This window comes from Sus scrofa, chromosome X, assembly GCF_054392235.1.
Source record: "Sus scrofa isolate SSC_HxYL_T2T_F1_AM1 chromosome X, Sscrofa_HxYL_maternal_Yorkshire_Landrace_v2.0, whole genome shotgun sequence".
Taxonomy (NCBI): Eukaryota; Metazoa; Chordata; class Mammalia; order Artiodactyla; family Suidae; genus Sus; species Sus scrofa.
Window position 1 is genome coordinate 71,766,741 of NC_139401.1, and position 18,049 is coordinate 71,784,789.

At 40.8% G+C, this 18,049-nt stretch overlaps 1 protein-coding gene across 25 annotated transcripts in view; it reads right to left on the minus strand.

The window, feature by feature from the left end:
- Positions 1-14,621, minus strand: part of ATRX (ATRX chromatin remodeler) — a 288,606-nt gene extending 273,985 nt beyond the window's left edge. For all 25 annotated transcript variants that reach the window (XR_014835620.1, XM_085008437.1, XM_085008445.1 and 22 more), the window contains exon 1: positions 14,384-14,621. Coding sequence is in view for 11 of the 25 variants with exons in the window: in XM_085008437.1 (XP_084864563.1) it covers positions 14,384-14,403 (20 nt within the window). In the remaining 14 variants the exon portion in view is untranslated. The remainder of the gene's footprint in view (positions 1-14,383) is intronic.
- Between the last annotated feature and the right edge of the window lie 3,428 nt (positions 14,622-18,049).

An 18,049-nucleotide genomic window follows, 5' to 3' on the forward strand; every position in this document is an offset into this window, starting at 1 on the left:
GTTCAAGATAACCAGAGGCTTCCCATGTCGATAAACAGGATAAAGTACAAACTCCTAAGCAAGAATTTGAAGTGTTCTGCAAAATCATTCACATATGACTTCCAATCTTATCTTACCACAACTCTTAGCTCAAAGAGAGTTCTCTTTTTCCTTCTTCATCCACTGATTTTTTTTTTTTACTTCTCTTTAATAAGCAATACATTCTGCTTATAGTTCCTTGTTTAAAACTCAAGAGTACTGCCTACTGAAGTGTAAACTCCTCAAGGGAGGAAACTGGTCTGAGTTCATCTCTTTTTCCCATGTGAGAAATAACAAATTGGGAGTTCCCATTGTGGCCCAGTAAGTTACGAACCTGACTAGTATCCATAAGGATGTGGGTTCTATCCCTGGCCTCACTCAGTGGTTAAGGACCTGGTGTTGCTGTGAGCTTTGGTGTAGGTCACAAACATGGCTCAGATCCTGCACTGCTGTGGCTGTGGCATAGGCCAGCAGCTGCAGCTCCCCCATTCAACGCCTAGCCTAGGAATTTCCATATGCCCTGGGTGTGGCCCTAAAAAGCAAAAAAAAAAAAAAAAGGGAAAAGAAAAGAAAAGAAATAACAAATTGCCCTGTAAAATGAAGATAATGTCTGCTCAGGGATTCTTTTAAAAGCAAAGAGTGGTGATTTGTTGAGCATTTTTTAAAATGCCCTGAAATCATTTAGTACCATCAAATAATTTTCCCCTCTATCTCTAAACTGAAATAAATACTCAGTAATCTGTGTTGGATACTCTAAATCAGCCTTTGAAAGAAATGTATTATTTCATATACTTAAGTAACAGGTCCAGTCACGTGTGTGTGTGTGTGTGTGTGTGTGTCTTTTCTGGGCCACACCTGGGGCACATGGAGATTCCCAAGCTAGGGGTCCAATCAGAGCTGTAGCCACCGGCCTCCACCAGAGCCACAGCAATGCGGGATCTGAGCCTCGTCTTCGACCTACACCACAGCTCACAGCAACGCCAATCCTTAATCCACTGAGCGAAGCCAGAGATCAAACCTGCGTCCTCATGGTTGCTAGTTGGGTTCGTTAACTGCTGAGCCACAATGGGAACTCCATAGTCCAGTCATTTTAATATGAAACATTTATTCTTAGTTCTCTATTTTTAGTAGATACTCAAAAAACACAATGAAAATTCATAAACAGGGTGTTTTGGTTTTGAATTTGCAGGTTATCTGAAGAAAGTAGAAAGGGGAAAGGCAAGAAAAATAACAGGTGGGCAAATTCTCTAAATAGCAGAGAATGGGGCTGATAATCTTAGCAGATAATCTTAGCATTAAAAGTAAAAATATTTTAAGATTTATTAAAAGCAAAGATGTGCCTCTTGATAAAATGTGCTGAGAAAGGCATATCATTTCATATTATTCCTAGCAAAATACATAATCGTAAGCAAACATCAGGCAAACCCAAATTAACTGGCCTATGTTCTTCGCAAAATGGAAGGGGAAAAACAAAGCCATGGTAAATTGCTCCAGATTAAAGAAACATGAAAATAAAAATGCAATGAGCATTACAGAACTGGATCCTGGACCAGAAAAAAAATTCTTTCAATATGAAGGACATTATGCATCAACTGGCAAAATGTGAATAAATTCTGTAGATTAGAAACAGTATTGAATCAATGTTAATTTCTTTTGTTTTTGTTTTTGTGCCATTTCTTGGGCCGCTGCCACAGCATATGGAGGTTCCCAGGCTAGGGGTCGAATCGGAGCTGTAGCCACCGGCCTACACCAGAGCCACAGTAACGCGGGATCCGAGCCACATCTGCGACCTGCACCACAGCTCACGGCAATACTGGATCGTTAACCCACTGAGCAAGGCCAGGGATCAAACCCGCAACCTCATGGTTCCTAGTCGGATTCATTAACCGCTGAGCCACGACGGGAAGTCCCAATGTTAATTTCTAATTTTGCTAACTATACTGAGGTTATGTAAGAGAATATTCCTATTTGGGGAAACTTTTAATTGTGAAATACAGTAAAAAGGTGAGGATTATTCTTTATCTCCTTGAAAGTAGGATCAGGAGTTCTGGCTGTGGCACAACACAATGGGCAGCATCTTGGGAGCACTGGGACATAGGTTAGATCCCCGCCCCAACACAATGAGTTAAAAATCCAGCATTACTGCAGCTGTGGCTTAGGGCAAGACTGCAGCTCAGATCTGACCCCTGGCCTGGGAGCTCCACATGCCAAAAATGAAGGGGAAAAAAAAAGAAGAAAGCAGGATCAGATTCACCTCCTCAAGTCACGTTACAAAATACATTCTAGGAGTTTCCACTGTGGCACAGAGGATTAAGAATTGGATGCAGTTCTTCTCATGGCTCAGCGGTTAAGGAACCTGACTAGCATCCATGAGGACAGAGGTTCAATCCCCGGCCTCGCTCAGTGGGTTAAGGATTCCGCATTGCCATGAGCTGTGGTGTAGGTTGCAGACGCATCTTGGATCCTGTGTTGTTGTGGCTGTGGCATAGGCTGGTGGCTACAGCTCCGATTGGACCCCCAGCCTGGGGACCTCCATATGCCACAGGTGCAACCCCAAAAAGACAAAACAAAAAGAATCTGAATGCAGTGACTCTGGCTGCTATGGAGGCATGGGTTTGATCCCCTGCCAGGCACAGTGGGTAAAAGGATCCAGCGTTGCCACAGCTACAGCTCAGATTCAATCCCTAGCCCGGGAACTTGCATATGCCACAAACGCAGCCATTAAAAAAAAAAATTCCAAAGAATTCAGTAAAATATTACATAAGATGAATGAGACATCTTTTTTTGGTGGGGAGGGAGAGTTACTAGACAAAATGTAAATTAGTACAGATGTTTTAAAGTATAAGTTCCATGGAAAGCCTTGAAAGTTCCCATTGTGGCACAGGGGTTACGGATCCAACTAGTATCCATGAGGACACAGGTTCGATCCCTAGCCTCGCTCAATGGGTTGGGGATCTGGCATCGCTGTGAGCTGTAGTGTAGGTCACAGACACGGCTCGGATCCAGCACTGCTGTGGCTGTGGCATAGGCTGGCAGCTGTAGCTCTGATTCGACCCCTAGCCTGGGAACTTCCATATGCCATGGGTGCAGCCCTAAAAAGCAAAAAAAAAAAAACAAAAAAAAGTTCCATGGGGAGCCTTTGTCTTGTTTACCTAAGCAGTACTTAGAACAGTTCTTGGAACATGGTAATAGTAATTAATAATAACTAATAGTTGAGTAAGTATTAGATCCCAGAAATTAACCTAAGTGTCTTATGTCCATTAATTCATTTAATCTTCACAATCCAAGAAATATTTGGTGAATTAATCACTAATTTTTGCAGGATGACAATTACAGTCAGTTCTGCAATAACAGCATGAGTTCCTAAAAATTACCAGGTAGTGCAAAATTGTGCAATAAACACCAGAGGACTCATGGGGAAAATGGGGTTAGAAAAAAACCCTAAAAAACTTCAGAGTTCCTGTCAGGGCTCAGCAGTTAATGAACCTGACTAGTATCCATGAGGACACAGGTTTGATTCCTGGCCTCACTCTGTGGGTTAAGAATTCAGCATTGCTGCAAGCTATAGTGTAAGTCGCAGATGCAGCTCGGACCCTGCATTGCTGTGGCTATGGCTATGGTGTAGGCCAGCAGCTGCAGCTCCCATTTGACTCCTAGCCTGGGAACCACCATATGCCACAGGGTACAGCCCTAAAAAGACCAAAAAAAAAAGAAAAACCCTTCATCAATGACTCATTTCTTTAAATGACAGAAACCTAATAGAAATTGTAGCACAAGTTTACACACATTAAGTGATTAAGAAATATACAAATACAACAATAAATATGGCACTTTACCTTGAAAAAGACCTGAGGTTTGTTTGTGAAAGTGAGCATCAGAAGCGTTGCAGCTCATGAATTACTGTGAAGTGATGGAAGGAGGGTTATCGGAAATCTGACGGAAAACTGTAACAGATATGGATAGGTGTGGCTCATAACACAAGGGGTGAATTGAGGAGCTGGTGAATGTTTGAAGTATGTGCCTATATATGTGTGTATTTTAATGCAGTTCAGTTTCAGGGTGCAGTTTTCTGATTTCATTCAAGGCAAACTTTCTATAAAGGGCCACATAGTAAATATTTTAGGCTTTGTGGGCTATTAGGTCTCTGCTGCAACTACTCAACTCTGAGACTGCACTACAAAAGCAGCCACAGGACAATGTAAACAAATAGGCTTGGGTGTGCTCCAATAGAACTTTATTTACAAAAATAGGCCACTGTTTGGTGGCCATAGTTTGCTAAACACTGACCTTGCAGAGAAAATCCTGAATAAGCAAACACAAATTTTGTCTTATACTCAAAATTTCCCTGATACATCAAAATTCATATTTTCAACACAAGCATTATAGCAGAATACTTGTTTGGGAATGCTATCAAATAAACCAAAAAATAACTGCTACAATTCAAATAAACAACATAACAAAACCAATATTACCAAAAAATATAGTTAAATGTCACCCAAAGTCAACTGACATATGATCAAAATAAAGACAACTAATGATACACATTGAACACTCATAGTTATTCAAAATCTGTGCATTAAATTCTATACAGTCTTTAAGAAAAATGGATTATATTTTTGACAGTTCTTCTGAACTAAAAGGAGCAGGCTCATGCACAAGGCCAGGTGTGGCTTTTACTAGATCATCAAGCCACAAAACTTAACATACAAACTGCACTATAGGGCAGACAGGATTAAGATGGCAGAATACAAGGACTGGAGCTCAACTTCTCTCCTAAAAACAACAAAATTCACAACTAAAGACTGAGCAATCTCCACCCAAATGGACCGGAAACCTTAAAAAAGATACCCTACTCCAGAAGAAAAAGAGGAGACCACATCAAGAGGTAGGAGGGGCAATTTCACGACATAAACAACCCCATACCTCTGGGGTGAGAAGCTTCACAGACTGGAAACTAACTCACAGAGACTCACCTACAGGAGTGAGAGTTCTGAGCCCCGCATCAAACCCTCACCTGTGGGGATCTGGCACTGGGAGAAAGAGACCCTGGAGCATCTGGCATTGAAGGCCAGTGGGGCTTGTGTGCAGGAGCTCCATGGGACTGGGGGAAATGGAGACCCCATTCTTAAAAGGCGCACACAGACTTTCACGTGTACTGGGTCCCAGGGCAGAGCGAGGTCTCCATAGGAATGTGGGTCAAACCTAACTGCAGTTCTTGGAGGACATCCTGGGAAAACAGGGGTGAAGGTGGCTTGTTGTGAGGAAAAGACACTGGAAGCAAAGCTCTCAGGAATATTCAGCAGCCTGCCTGTATCTGGAGGTGGCCATTTTGGGAAAATCTGGCCCCATCCATCAGTCAGCACTGAGAAGCCCCAGGGCAAACAACAATCCAGGTGGGATCACAGCCCCACCCCTCAATAAACGGGATACCTAAAGACCCCTCAGGCACACAGCTGCCTCTAATCCCATCCAGAGACTAAGCCCCACCCACCAGAGGGATAGGATCAGCTCCACCTACCAGTGGGCAGGCATCAGCCCCTCCCATCAGGAAGCCTACAGCAAGCCCCCATACTGACTTCAGCCACAAGGGGGGCAGACACCAGAAGTAAGAGAGGCTATAACGCCAGTATCTGTAAAAAGGTCACCACACCAAAAACCTATAAAAATGAAAAGACAGAGAACTATAACTCAGATGAGGGAGAAAGACAAAACCCCAGAATATCAGCTAAGTGATCAGGAGATTCTTGGCCTCCAGGAAAAAGACTTTAGATTGTTGATGCTGAAGATGATGCAAAACATTGGAAATAAACTGGAGGCAAAGATGCATAACTTACAGGAAACACTGAGCAAAGAGATACAAGATATAAAACTTAAGAACAGATGCAGAATACAATAACTGAAATAAAAAATTCACTAGAAGCAGCTAAAAGCAGAATACAGGTGGCAGAAGAATGAATAAGCGAGGTGGAGGACAGATTAGAAGAAATTATGAATGGAGAACAGAAAAGAGAAAAAAGACTGAAAACAAATGAAGAGAGTCTCAGGGAACTCTGGGACAACATGGAACACACCAACATCTGTATTATAGGGGTGCCAGAAGGAGAAGAGAGAGAGAAGGGGACAGAAAAAATATTCCAAAAAAAAAGAAAAAATATTCCAAGAGATAACAGCTGAAAACTTCCCTAATGTGGGAAAGGAACCACTCACTCAAATCCAGGAAGCACAACAAGTACTATATAAAATAAACCTAAGGAGGAATACACCAAGCCACATATTCATCAGACTGACCAAAATTAAAGACAAAGAGAAAATCTTGAAAGCAGCTAGGGAAAAGAAACAAATAACATACAAGGGAACTCCAATAAGGTTACCTGCAGATATACTTAACATGATATACTTAACATGATGAAAGGAAAAAACCTCCAACCAAGATTCCTTTACCCAGCAAGGCTCTCATTCAGATTTGAAGGAGAAATCAAAACCTTCCCAGATAAGCAAAAGGTGAGAGAATTCAGCAACACTAAACCAGCCTTACATCAAATACTAAAGGAACTTCTCTGGGAAGAAAAGAAAAGACAGCAACAGGAAACAGATTCCACACATGACAAGGCTCACCAGTAAAGGTATATATACAGTAAAGATATGAAATCATCCATGCACAATTATGCCACCAAATCAGAAATCATGAGAAGAGGCGGGTACAAATGCAGGACACTGGAGATGAACTTGCAATTAAGAGAACAACTTAAAACAATCTCATATACATATAGACTCTTATATCAAAATTTCAGAATAACTGCAAACCAAAAATCTACAATTGATACACAAACAAGGAATCTCTGAAGAAGCAATATATCTCATAGTAAATAAGTGAATAATCCACCATGAAGGGGGTCATTCAACATCATTCTTGGAATGATGAAGTCTTCTTACATCTGATTCTGATTTCCTCTCCATCAAAGAATTTATGATAATTATAATTAAATAATGCAACTGTACAATTAAATAATACAGTTCTATAATTGTATTAGTAATAACCATTTCCATGGTACAATGTAAGGTCTATAATGTCTTATCACATCACCTAGAATGGGGTAATGCCTATACTGAAGAATCAATAAGATGTAACAAATTGTGAGGACATATTTATATAGTTACACTGTTTTTTTAACCAATTTATGCATTTTACATTTCACTTATTTTCAGAGGAGAGGGCATATTATTTTTGTTATTCTTACCAGTTAAGCTATTCTTTTTATTATGCTGTATAAAATATTTAATGGTATATAAGGCTTTCTTCTTTGTAAATTTTAGTTGCATAATATACACAATTTTAATATAATGCTAATCTTTAAAGAAAAATTGAAATATAATAGATAATACTAAATAGTAAAGATGAAAGCCATACAAAAAGGGATAAAGTATAGAATAAATTTCCTATTTGTCTCAGTATATTTTCCATTCCACTTCTCCAGAGGGAAGTCACTTAATCTGTTTCTTAAGATCCATGATATAATAATCTGTGGGAATGTAATTGTGTTTAAATATATGTATTTTATTCTGTAAAAAAAATAAAATTATAAAAAAAAGCAGGGAGTTCCCGTCGTGGCGCAGTGGTTAACGAATCCGACTAGGAACCATGAGGTTGCGGGTTCGGTCCCTGCCCTTGCTCAGTGGGTTAACGATCCGGCGTTGCCGAGAGCTGTGTTGTAGGTTGCAGACACGGCTTGGATCCCGCATTGCTGTGGCTCTGGCGTAGGCCGGTGGCTACAGCTCCGATTCGACCCCTAGCCTGGGAATCTCCATATGCCACGGGAGCGGCCCAAGAAATAGCAACAACAACAACAACAAAAGACAAAAAGACCAAAAAAAAAAAAAAAAAAAAAAAAGGCAAATGGAGAGCGAGCATCAAAGAAAAGCAGACAACAGAAAAATCATAGAAAGAAATAAAATTGCTATCAAATTAAAAAAAACTGCACTATAAGATAAAATAAGTTCTGAAGATCTGATATACATCACACAGCACAGTGACTACAGTTAATGATATTGTATTATATACTTGAAAGCTGCTAGAGAGTGTATCTTAAATGTTCTCCACACCACAATAAAAAATTGTTGTGGTAATTAATTCAAGATACATATGCATATCAAATCATCACACTGCACACTTACACAATGCTATATGCCAATTATATCTCAATAAAGCTAGAAAAATACTAATTGCACAATGGTTATACAATGTCTTTCCAGGAATTGAATTAAAAATTCTAAGTTGGGAGTTCCTATTGTGGCGCAGCGGAAACGAATCCAACTAGCAACTACGAGGTTGTGGGTTCGATCCCTGGCCCCACTCAGTGGGTTAAGTATCCGGTGTTGCCAAGAGCTGTGGTGTAGGTTGCAGACACAGCTCAGATCTGGCATTGCTGTGGCTGTGGCCTAGGCCGGCAGCTGTAGCTCTGATTTGACCCCTAGCCTTGGAACCTCCATATGTTGCAAGTGTGGTCCTAAAAAGCAAGAAAAAAAGCAAAAAATTCTAAGTTGACCTCCTTTCAATTAGAAAACACTAATACATACAACATTTTTTTGCTCAAGCTGCTATACCTAACATCTGAAATACTCCCTCAGTCTTCTTTGTCAAATGTATACCCTTCCTCCAAGAGCCACATTCAAATGCTATCTCTCTGTAAAATATAAAGCTTTCCCTGGACCCCATCGGAAATGTCTTCCTACTCTGAACTCCCACAGCAACTTAGATTTTACCCAACACACCATTTAACATTTTATATCCTGCTTCAAATCTATTTATGAACATGTCTTATTTCCTCTGCTAGGTGGGAAATGAGACTAATCTTTAGCCATACTAATCCCTCTGCCTGGACTGCCCTTTTTCACAGCCAACCCTTAATCGCTAACTTATCTTCAAGACCCAATACAGACACCAGCTCCTCTGCAAAACTTTCCTAGACAGACCCTAAATTAGGCTTTCCTTCATTATGGTCCCTAGCACAACCAGTATACCTCCATTTTAGCACTGCTTTGTAACTGTTTCTTTACTATTTCCCCCCCTAGATTAAGAATCCTTTAAGGAAGTAGGAATTTTGTCTTATGACCCTTTACATATTCCAGCACAGTGCCTGGCTCCTAGTCGATACTCAAGTATTTGATCAACTAATAAAGCATTCACCCAAAATATGGAGTATAAAGTATATACACATGAATACCACTGCCATACCAATAGTTTCATAAACAAATATTGTATTTAACAGTGAACAAGAAAGCTGCTCTATTGAAACCAAGAACAGCTACTTCAAACCAAAACGCAGAGACAAAGTCTCAGAGATAAGGATCTGAAAAGAGTGGCTACAGAGCAAAATTCACAGAACCTTTTCCCAGAACAAAAATCACAATTGGCTAGGGAGTTCCCGCTGTAGCACAGTGAGTTAATGATCTGGTTTGTCTCTATGGCATTGCTGGTTCGATCCCCAGCCCAGTGGGTTAAGGACTGGCCTGGGAACTTCCATATGCCATGGGTGCAGCAGGAAAAGGGGGGAAAAATGGAAAAAGAAGAAAAGCACAATTAGCTAGAACTAACATAAGTCTTTTCAGAAGTATCATCTCCAATGATAAAATAGAAATACACTGGATATACTAATATTTCAAAATAGAGTATATTCTGAGCCACAATTATTATTAACAAATTGCCCAGCAAAGTTTTTCCTTTCCAATAAATGTGTGGCTGACACTGTTACACTATATTAGCAACAAAATGCCTGTATCCTAACCATGTAAGTTCTAAGGCAAAAAAGATATGCATGCATTTAAGAAAGAAACTTTCCCTCATCACTTCTCCCTACCCCCAAAAGGCACACAAAGTCAGAAAATGATCAATACTAACATAAACTTTATAAACCATCTAGTACAAGTTCATTTTGCAAATGACAAAGCAAAGGCCTAAAAAAGATAAATGATCTGTCCACAATCAGTTAAGCAACAGAGCTGTAACTAGAAAACCCAGATTTGCCTCAAAGTTAAGTGTTAATTCCTGTACAATCAGAAGTTCTAAAACAAAAAAAATTCTCAAAATTTTCAGTCCCAAGACCATTTTACACACCAAAATACTAAAAACTTAACAAATTCCCCCCACCCCCGCAAAGAGCTTTTAGTTGGGGGGAGGGTCTTTGTTACCTCCTCCAGAACTGCAGTATCTTTAAATATTGACTCCCATTTTACAGATAGAGCTATGGAGGGTAATCATCCTGCATGTCAGCTATCAAGCCAGTAAGACAAATATTAGGACACGTGTACAGAGAGATCCTATTTAGACACTCCTTTTACTGCCTTGCTATATTCAACATTCCTAAAGGAAGATCTATACATCATTTTCCAGTGGTTTAACCCATCTGAACAGCTTCTGTCAATGTCCAAGAGAATATTCAAGGTCTGGAGGAAAAGGACTTCATGCAAAACCAAGAATTGTCTATAATTCGTCATCCAGTCTGTAAATTTATTCATATTTCCAAAGTGAAATAGACACATAAATACACACAATTTCATACAGAAAAATTATTCCACACACCTATATCTGTATAGAAATACCTTTAGGTACTACATTTATCTTGTCTCTAGAAATACAATATAAAACTGAAAGCTCAAGGTCGTTATACCAAGGGTTGCCAATAATGAGAACTGGCCTGAAGGAAATTAAAATCACAAATGTCTTTCTTTTCACCCTCATCAATAACAACAACTGGTATTTAAATACTTTCAAAACCCTTTATAAAATTTGCATGTACTCCTCCTCCACAGGCCTGGCTTAATGCTTTCCACACAATGGGAATGCAAATATTTCACAGATAACATTTTTCAAAAATTCGGTTAGAATGCAATTGATTGTGAACTACCACCATAACAGACACTTTCTAAGAAATTTTCCCAATATCTCTCAATCTAGACGTCTACTTTTTTTTTAATTTCCCCAATACATCATTTTTTTCCTACATGTATACATTCTTTTTTCTCACATAATCACTTCTGCCTTTTTAAATTTAAAACTAATAAATAGGGATACTGCTTTCAGCTTTTCAAGTAATCGATTGCCATATGGATTAGAATGACGAGTTCCATCAAATCTCCAAGATCTTTATATGAAAATAAAGTTTATCTGTCAATCAGAGGCTGATCATTCATAATGCCAAAAATTTGAAGAGACAATCTTATTTAAAGTATAACAAACAACAATAACAAAAAACTCTTTAGAAGCAATAATAAAACCTTTAAAGACTGAGCCACTGATTTTTCAGTGTACAGTTGTCCCTTCATATCCCCAGGGTGCTGGTTCCAGGACCCACCACAGATACCAAAATCTAAAGATGCTCAAGTCCCATAGTTAGCCTTCCATATCCAAAGTTCTGCAGATCCTTAACCCACTGAGAGACACCAGGGATCAAACCTGCAACCTCATGGTTACTAGTCAGGTTCTTTTCCGCTGCACCACAATGGGAATACGTAAGACTGTTCTTCTGAACATCCACTAGGAGCTCTTTCACAGTAAATAATCAAGGAGCATCACAGTTTTTAAAATTAATTCTCGAAATTTATACATATGATTTTCACAAGGGGGTTTTCACATAATTCAAAATTCTCCTAGAATTCAATGTTTTGGGAGTTCCCATTGTGTCACAGCAGAAATGAATCTGACTAGGAATCAAGAGGTTACAGGTTCAATCCCTGGCCTCGATCAGTGGATTAAGGATCCTACATTGCCGTGAGCTGTGATGTAGGTCGCAGACACGCTTGGATTCTGCACTGCTATGGCTGTGGCATAGGCCGGCAGCTCTAGCCTGGGAACCTCCATATGCCACAAGTGTGGCATAAAAAGATTCTCCTAGGAGTTCCCGTTGTGGCGCAGTGGTTAACGAATCTGACTAGGAACCATGAGGTTGCAGGTTCGGTCCCTGCCCTTGCTCAGTGGGTTAACCATCCGACGTTGTCATGAGCTGTGGTGTAGATTGCAGACGCTGCTCGGATCCCACGTTGCTGTGGCTCTGGCGTAGGCCGGTGGCTAGGGCTCCGATTCGACCCCTAGCCTGGGAACCTCCACATGCCGAGGAGCGGCCCTAGAAATGGCAAAAAAGACAAAAAAAAAAATTATCCTAGAATTAAATGTTTTACTTATCTCACTACCTCATATAAACATGAAAGGCAAAATATCATAAACAGCTACAAACTCAAAGACCTACAACAAATGACAATTGTAGCTAACATGAACTTCTTCCATTGTAATACTTGTAGGCTAAATTAAAACAATCATGGAGTTCTCCTGCACTGCAGGGGATTAAGGATCTAGAATTGTCAATGCAGCGCTTGGATCACTGAATCACTGATGCGGGTGGATTCAACCCTTGGCCCAGGATCTTCCACATGCCTTGGGGTGTGGCAAAAAAAAAGTAAAAATTAAAAAAATAAAATGGTTATAATCACATTATATCTGGCAGCTCAAGGAGGAATTAAGGCTTTGGGAGTCAAGACTGGGTTCAAGTCAAGTTCCACCAAACACAAGCTGTGTAACTTTCATCTCTCTATGCCTCAATGTCCTCCTTATCTGTACAGTGGGGAACACCAAACACCTACCCCATTGGGCAACAATAAGCACTTGATTTTAGTTATGATTATTACCCTTACCACCAAGATCTACATAAATTCAAAGACCGTAAGAAAAATTTACCCTGGAATAAGATGAATAATTCTATTCAGAAAGTCTATACACATAATTAATTTGTTCACCTTAAAGAAAGGGAGAAAAAACCAAGTTCAATCTACGGTTTTAAATGCAGACTCTGAAGTTTAGTAAAATCTAGACGTCATATTTAACTGTAAGGTACAACGTTCATTTATACAAACATAAGCACCTGATAATAACTAGCCAATAAGCTGTATTGGGTAGTTCTTAAATATCCGATACTCCTTAAATAAAGGCTTACTGCACTTGAGCCAATTAACACAAATTCAGAAACCAACGCCACAATCTTTACACAACTAGGGAATCTATAATCTAAGAACTAAAGTGCATTTTTTTTCCTCAAAGGAAAGAAGACATCTTCCATCTACTGCTTGTTAACGCAAAAAAAAAAAAAAATAGGCATTAAGTATCATAGGTTCATTCCAAAATTCCAATTTATGCTAACAAAAGAGCTCTAAAAACATACCTACCTATATTCTAAAAAGCACATTCTGCCAACTACCAATGCAATTCCGATCTATGCTCCCTTAATTTTTTTTTTTTTTTTGCCACTAGGTGCCAAAGATACATTTCAGAGTAGAAAAACTACTTAATTCACAAGGGATGAAAAGTCAAATGTCAAACTGCCTCAAAAGTAAGCCAGCCACCTGTGTAAAAGTGGTATACATTTCATACTAACAACTAAAATTTTTAGACACTATCAAGAGGCAAAACAGAAGCACAGGAGAAAATCAGCCTCAATCTAATAGAAACGTGCTTGATAGGTAAGAGGTGGCCTCCCAGGCACTACTTACCTAGCTAGCAATAGATCTTACTTCCCATCAACCCAAGTTAACGGGTTCCCCACCCCTCTTAGAATAAATAAATAAACAAAAATAGGGTCTAATTACTTTTGCTCAAAATTTTCCCAGAAAGTAGAGGAACATCTGAGGACTATCTTACAACCCATTACAGCCGGACTACACAAAAAGTAGCATACTGAGGTCTGCTGGAAGTAAAACCCTTCGCTAGTATCCCTTTGCCTAGAGGTAAATCCAAGGATACCCTTCAGGATCTGGAACAGAGAAGGAATAATGGCAAGACTCACCCATTCACCCCCCTCCCCCAAAATAGGTTTGTCCACAGGGGCTGCATAAAAAAAAAATCTGCAAGGTCGGGGTACTTCCCCTCTCCAGCAGTCTAAATGCCACTAAATCGTCCCAGGATCTCACATCCTCCCGCCCGCCCCTCCCCCTCTTCTCACCCCCCCCCCCTCCTTTCCCCACGCAGTTTTTAGGCCCAAAAATTAGGAAGAATGACCGGGATACCAAAAACCTCCTCCCACTTCGGGATCTCAATTCCACAGGCACCAAAGAATAAACAGAAGAGGCCAACTAAGCTCCGCAGGTTCGGGTACGCTGGAGAAAGGGCCGGACAAGACAGGCCGCGCGCCGCCGCGCCCCCCCCCCCCCCCGCCACCGAGGACTACATCGAACCCCGAACCCCCCCCCCAAAGAGAAAACGATGCCTCTTTCCGCTCAGCAAAACCCAGGCCTAACCCACAAAGCCAAAGCTTTCCCAAACACCACGCTGAGAAGGCGCGTAGGCCAAGACCGCTGGGACCCGTGAGACAGGGTTGTGTTTTACCTCATGGGCTCAGCAGTCATGTTTTCGCTGCAACGCCTTGTCGGCTTCAGCGACCGTAGGGCGCCACTCTGCGCTCCCCCGCGCCCAGTTACGATAGAAAACACTGGACTCGTAGTCGTCACTAGAGCTGGCGCTGGATCCTCCCCACAGCTCAAAGGCCGCCACCGCTGCCACCACCGCAGGAGCCGCGGAAACAAAGCGACGCCGCTGCCGCCGCCATTTTGTTGGGCCGAGGCTCAGGCAGCAGAATTGGCGCGTCCTCCCTCTTCCCCTTTCCGTCATCCATTGGCTGCCCTTTTCCCAGCGCAGTATGCTATTGGCTACAGAAATTCACCTTCTTTGGGGGCCTGTTGCTAAGGCGGTCTGCGTCATTTGATCCCCTCCACCTTTTTTGGGGGGGTCTGATTCAGTCCCTTTGACCTGAAAGTATTAGTGACGTATGTTTTACTTTATTCTGAAAAGCTTTTTAATGCATCCTCTTTTCTTTGACATATTGACAAACAATAACAGTAACTTACCTTTATTGAGCGTTTGCTATATACCCAGCACTATACTAATCCTCCATCCAAATAATCTCATGTAATCCTTATTTCCTTTGAGGCAGACAGACCTACATTTTCCAGATGAGGAAACCAAGACACAAAGTGCCACAGTAGTGGAGCAGAGATTCAGATCAAACATCACATTCTTTTTTTTTTTTTTTGTCTTTTGTCTTTTTGTTGTTGTTGTTGCTATTTCTTGGGCCGCACCCGCGGCATATGGAGGTTCCCAGGCTAGGGGTCGAATCGGAGCTGTAGCCACCGGCCTACGCCAGAGCCACAGCAACGCGGGATCCGAGCCGCGTCTGCAACCTACACCACAGCTCACGGCAACGCCGGATCGTTAACCCACTGAGCAAGGGCAGGGACCGAACAGCAACCTCATGGTTCCTAGTCGGATTCGTTAACCACTGCGCCACGACGGGAACTCCCAAAACATCACATTCTTAACCACCAATCTAGGCAGACGTCCTATACATTTTCTATCCTATATTCCAGGTTATCATCAAGTTCTTTATTTTCCAGAATGATTTACATATAATATTAAGCATTCCAGTATGCTTACAAACATACATATATGTACATACGTATGAGTATATAAATATATAATTTAAAACGTAAGACCAATTTGAGTTCTGCACACAATTTTTCAATATTGAATAAATGTACTTCCCCCAGAACACACTAAAGTCGACCATTTCCCCAGTCTAATGTGATATTTACCTCATGGACTAACAAATCTAGGTCTGTTTCCACCTCATTACAGAGGTTTCACTGTATCACCTCTAAAAGCCTTTCCAGCTTTCTTGTTCCATAATTTAATTGACCATTGGTAACCACTGCAAGTCACGAATCAGTTCTCTAAAATCAAATTGTTTCAATTTTTATGAATTTACTCTCCCATACATGTTTTAGTTCATTCTATTTACTTTCCTTGAAACTTGCAAGAGCTCCTGTTGTGTTTAGGTGACAGGGTTGCTGCTTTCTACTGGAAAAGCAAGCATTGAGCCTTTTTTGAATGGAACACTTTGATAATCTGATAGACTTGGGCAACTTTATAATCAAGAAAATCTTGTACACATTTCAAGTCTTCTTTCAAATGCTTAAGTACCACTGCCAATTATAGAAACCAGACTTCTGTATTGGTATACTGATTTTCTTCTTGTCTTTTATAAACTAACACTTAAATATACAATTTACAGAAGTTATATTCTCCTCCTTGGTAAATGCAGTTAATTGGAAAGGAGTTGCACTGCATTACAAGACAGCAGGTAACATTTCTTTTTTTTTGGCCCCTCACAGCATGCAGAAGATCATGGGCCAGGAAGTGAACCCGTGCCACAGCTTCAACCAGAACCACACCAGTGACAACAATGGATCCTTAACCCACTGTGCCACCAGGCAACTCCAAGACAGCACATAACTTTTTTTTTTTTTTTGTCTTTTTGGGGCTGCACCCAAGGCATATGGAGGTTCCCAGGCTAGGAGTCAAATCTGGAGTCACTGACTTATGCCACAGCAACAGCCACGCCACATCAGAGCCATGTCTGTGACCTACACCACAGCTCATGGCAACACTAGATCCTTAACCCACTGAGCAAGGCCAAGGATCAAACCTGCATCCTCATGGATAAAATCAGATTCATTTCAGCTGAGCCACAATGGAAACTCCCAACACATAACTTTTAAACAAGCTCTTGAGGACAAGACTTAACATTAAGCAGCTTTTTATTTATTTATTTATTTATTTTTGGTCTTTTGTCTTTTGTCTTTTTAGGGCCGCACCCTCGGCATATGGAAGTTCCCAGGCTAGGGTCTAATCAGAGCTATAGCTGCCGGCCAACGCCACAGTCATAGCAACGCAGGATCTAAGCTTCATCTGCAACCTACACCACAGCTCACAGCAACTCCAGATCCTCAACCCACTGAGCGAGGCCAGAGATTGAACCTGCAACCTCATGGTTCCTAGTCAGATTTGTTAACCACTGAGCCATGACAGAAACTCCAACATTGAACAGCTTTAAATGACAAATTCCACAAATAGAAAAACATCTTTTTTTTTTTTTTTGTCTTTTTGTCTTTTTTTTGTTGTTGTTATTTCTTGGGCCGCTCCCGCGGCATATGGAGGTTCCCAGGCTAGGGGTTGAATCGGAGCTGTAGCCACCGGCCTACGCCAGAGCCACAGCAACGCGGGATCCGAGCCGCGTCTGCAACCTACACCACAGCTCACGGCAACGCCGGATCGTCAACCCACTGAGCAAGGGCAGGGACCGAACCTGCAACCTCATGGTTCCTAGTCGGATTCGTTAACCACTGCGCCACGACGGGAACTCCGAAAAACATCTTAATAACAAAATTATAATCGCAGAATTTTAAAAATATAACTCTGTATTTGAGAATTATAAAGAGAATATCTTTGCTATTGAAAGGTGACAAAGTTTTACTGATGTATTTACAAGTGCATCACTTTCAGTAGATGATCATCAATGAGCTTCCCTCAACTGTATTTTAGAAAAAATTCACTGCTACTCAACTCATCTCTGTTGCGTTTTTCATCAAATTGCCACAGAAATCAACATATAACCCTTTTATGGACTCCTGACCATAAATATGTATTTGTGAATTTGATTACTTGCTTTGGAAGAAAGACAAGGTTGCTTTTTAGGGCCACACCTGTAGCATATGGAAATTCCCAGGCTAGGGATATAATCGGAGCTGCAACTTCTGGCTATGCCACAGCCACAGAAACACAGAATCCAAGCCACATCTGCGACCTACACCACAGCTCACAGCAACGCTGGATCCTTAACCCACTGAGTGAGGCCGGGGATTGAACCAGCATCCTCATGGATACTAGTCAGATTCGTTTCCACTGCGCAACAATGGGAACTCCCAAGGTAAATTACCTTTAAAAGATCAAGTTACAACAATGAGGACCTGTTGTATAGCACAGGGAACTAAATTCAATATTCTGTGATGACCATGTGGGAAAAGAATCTGAAAAAGAATGGATACATGCATATTTATAACTGAATCACTTTGCCATACAGCAGAAATTTAACACAACATTTTAAAACAACTATACTTCAATAAAATTTTAAAAAGTAAAGAAATGACAACAGGTGTT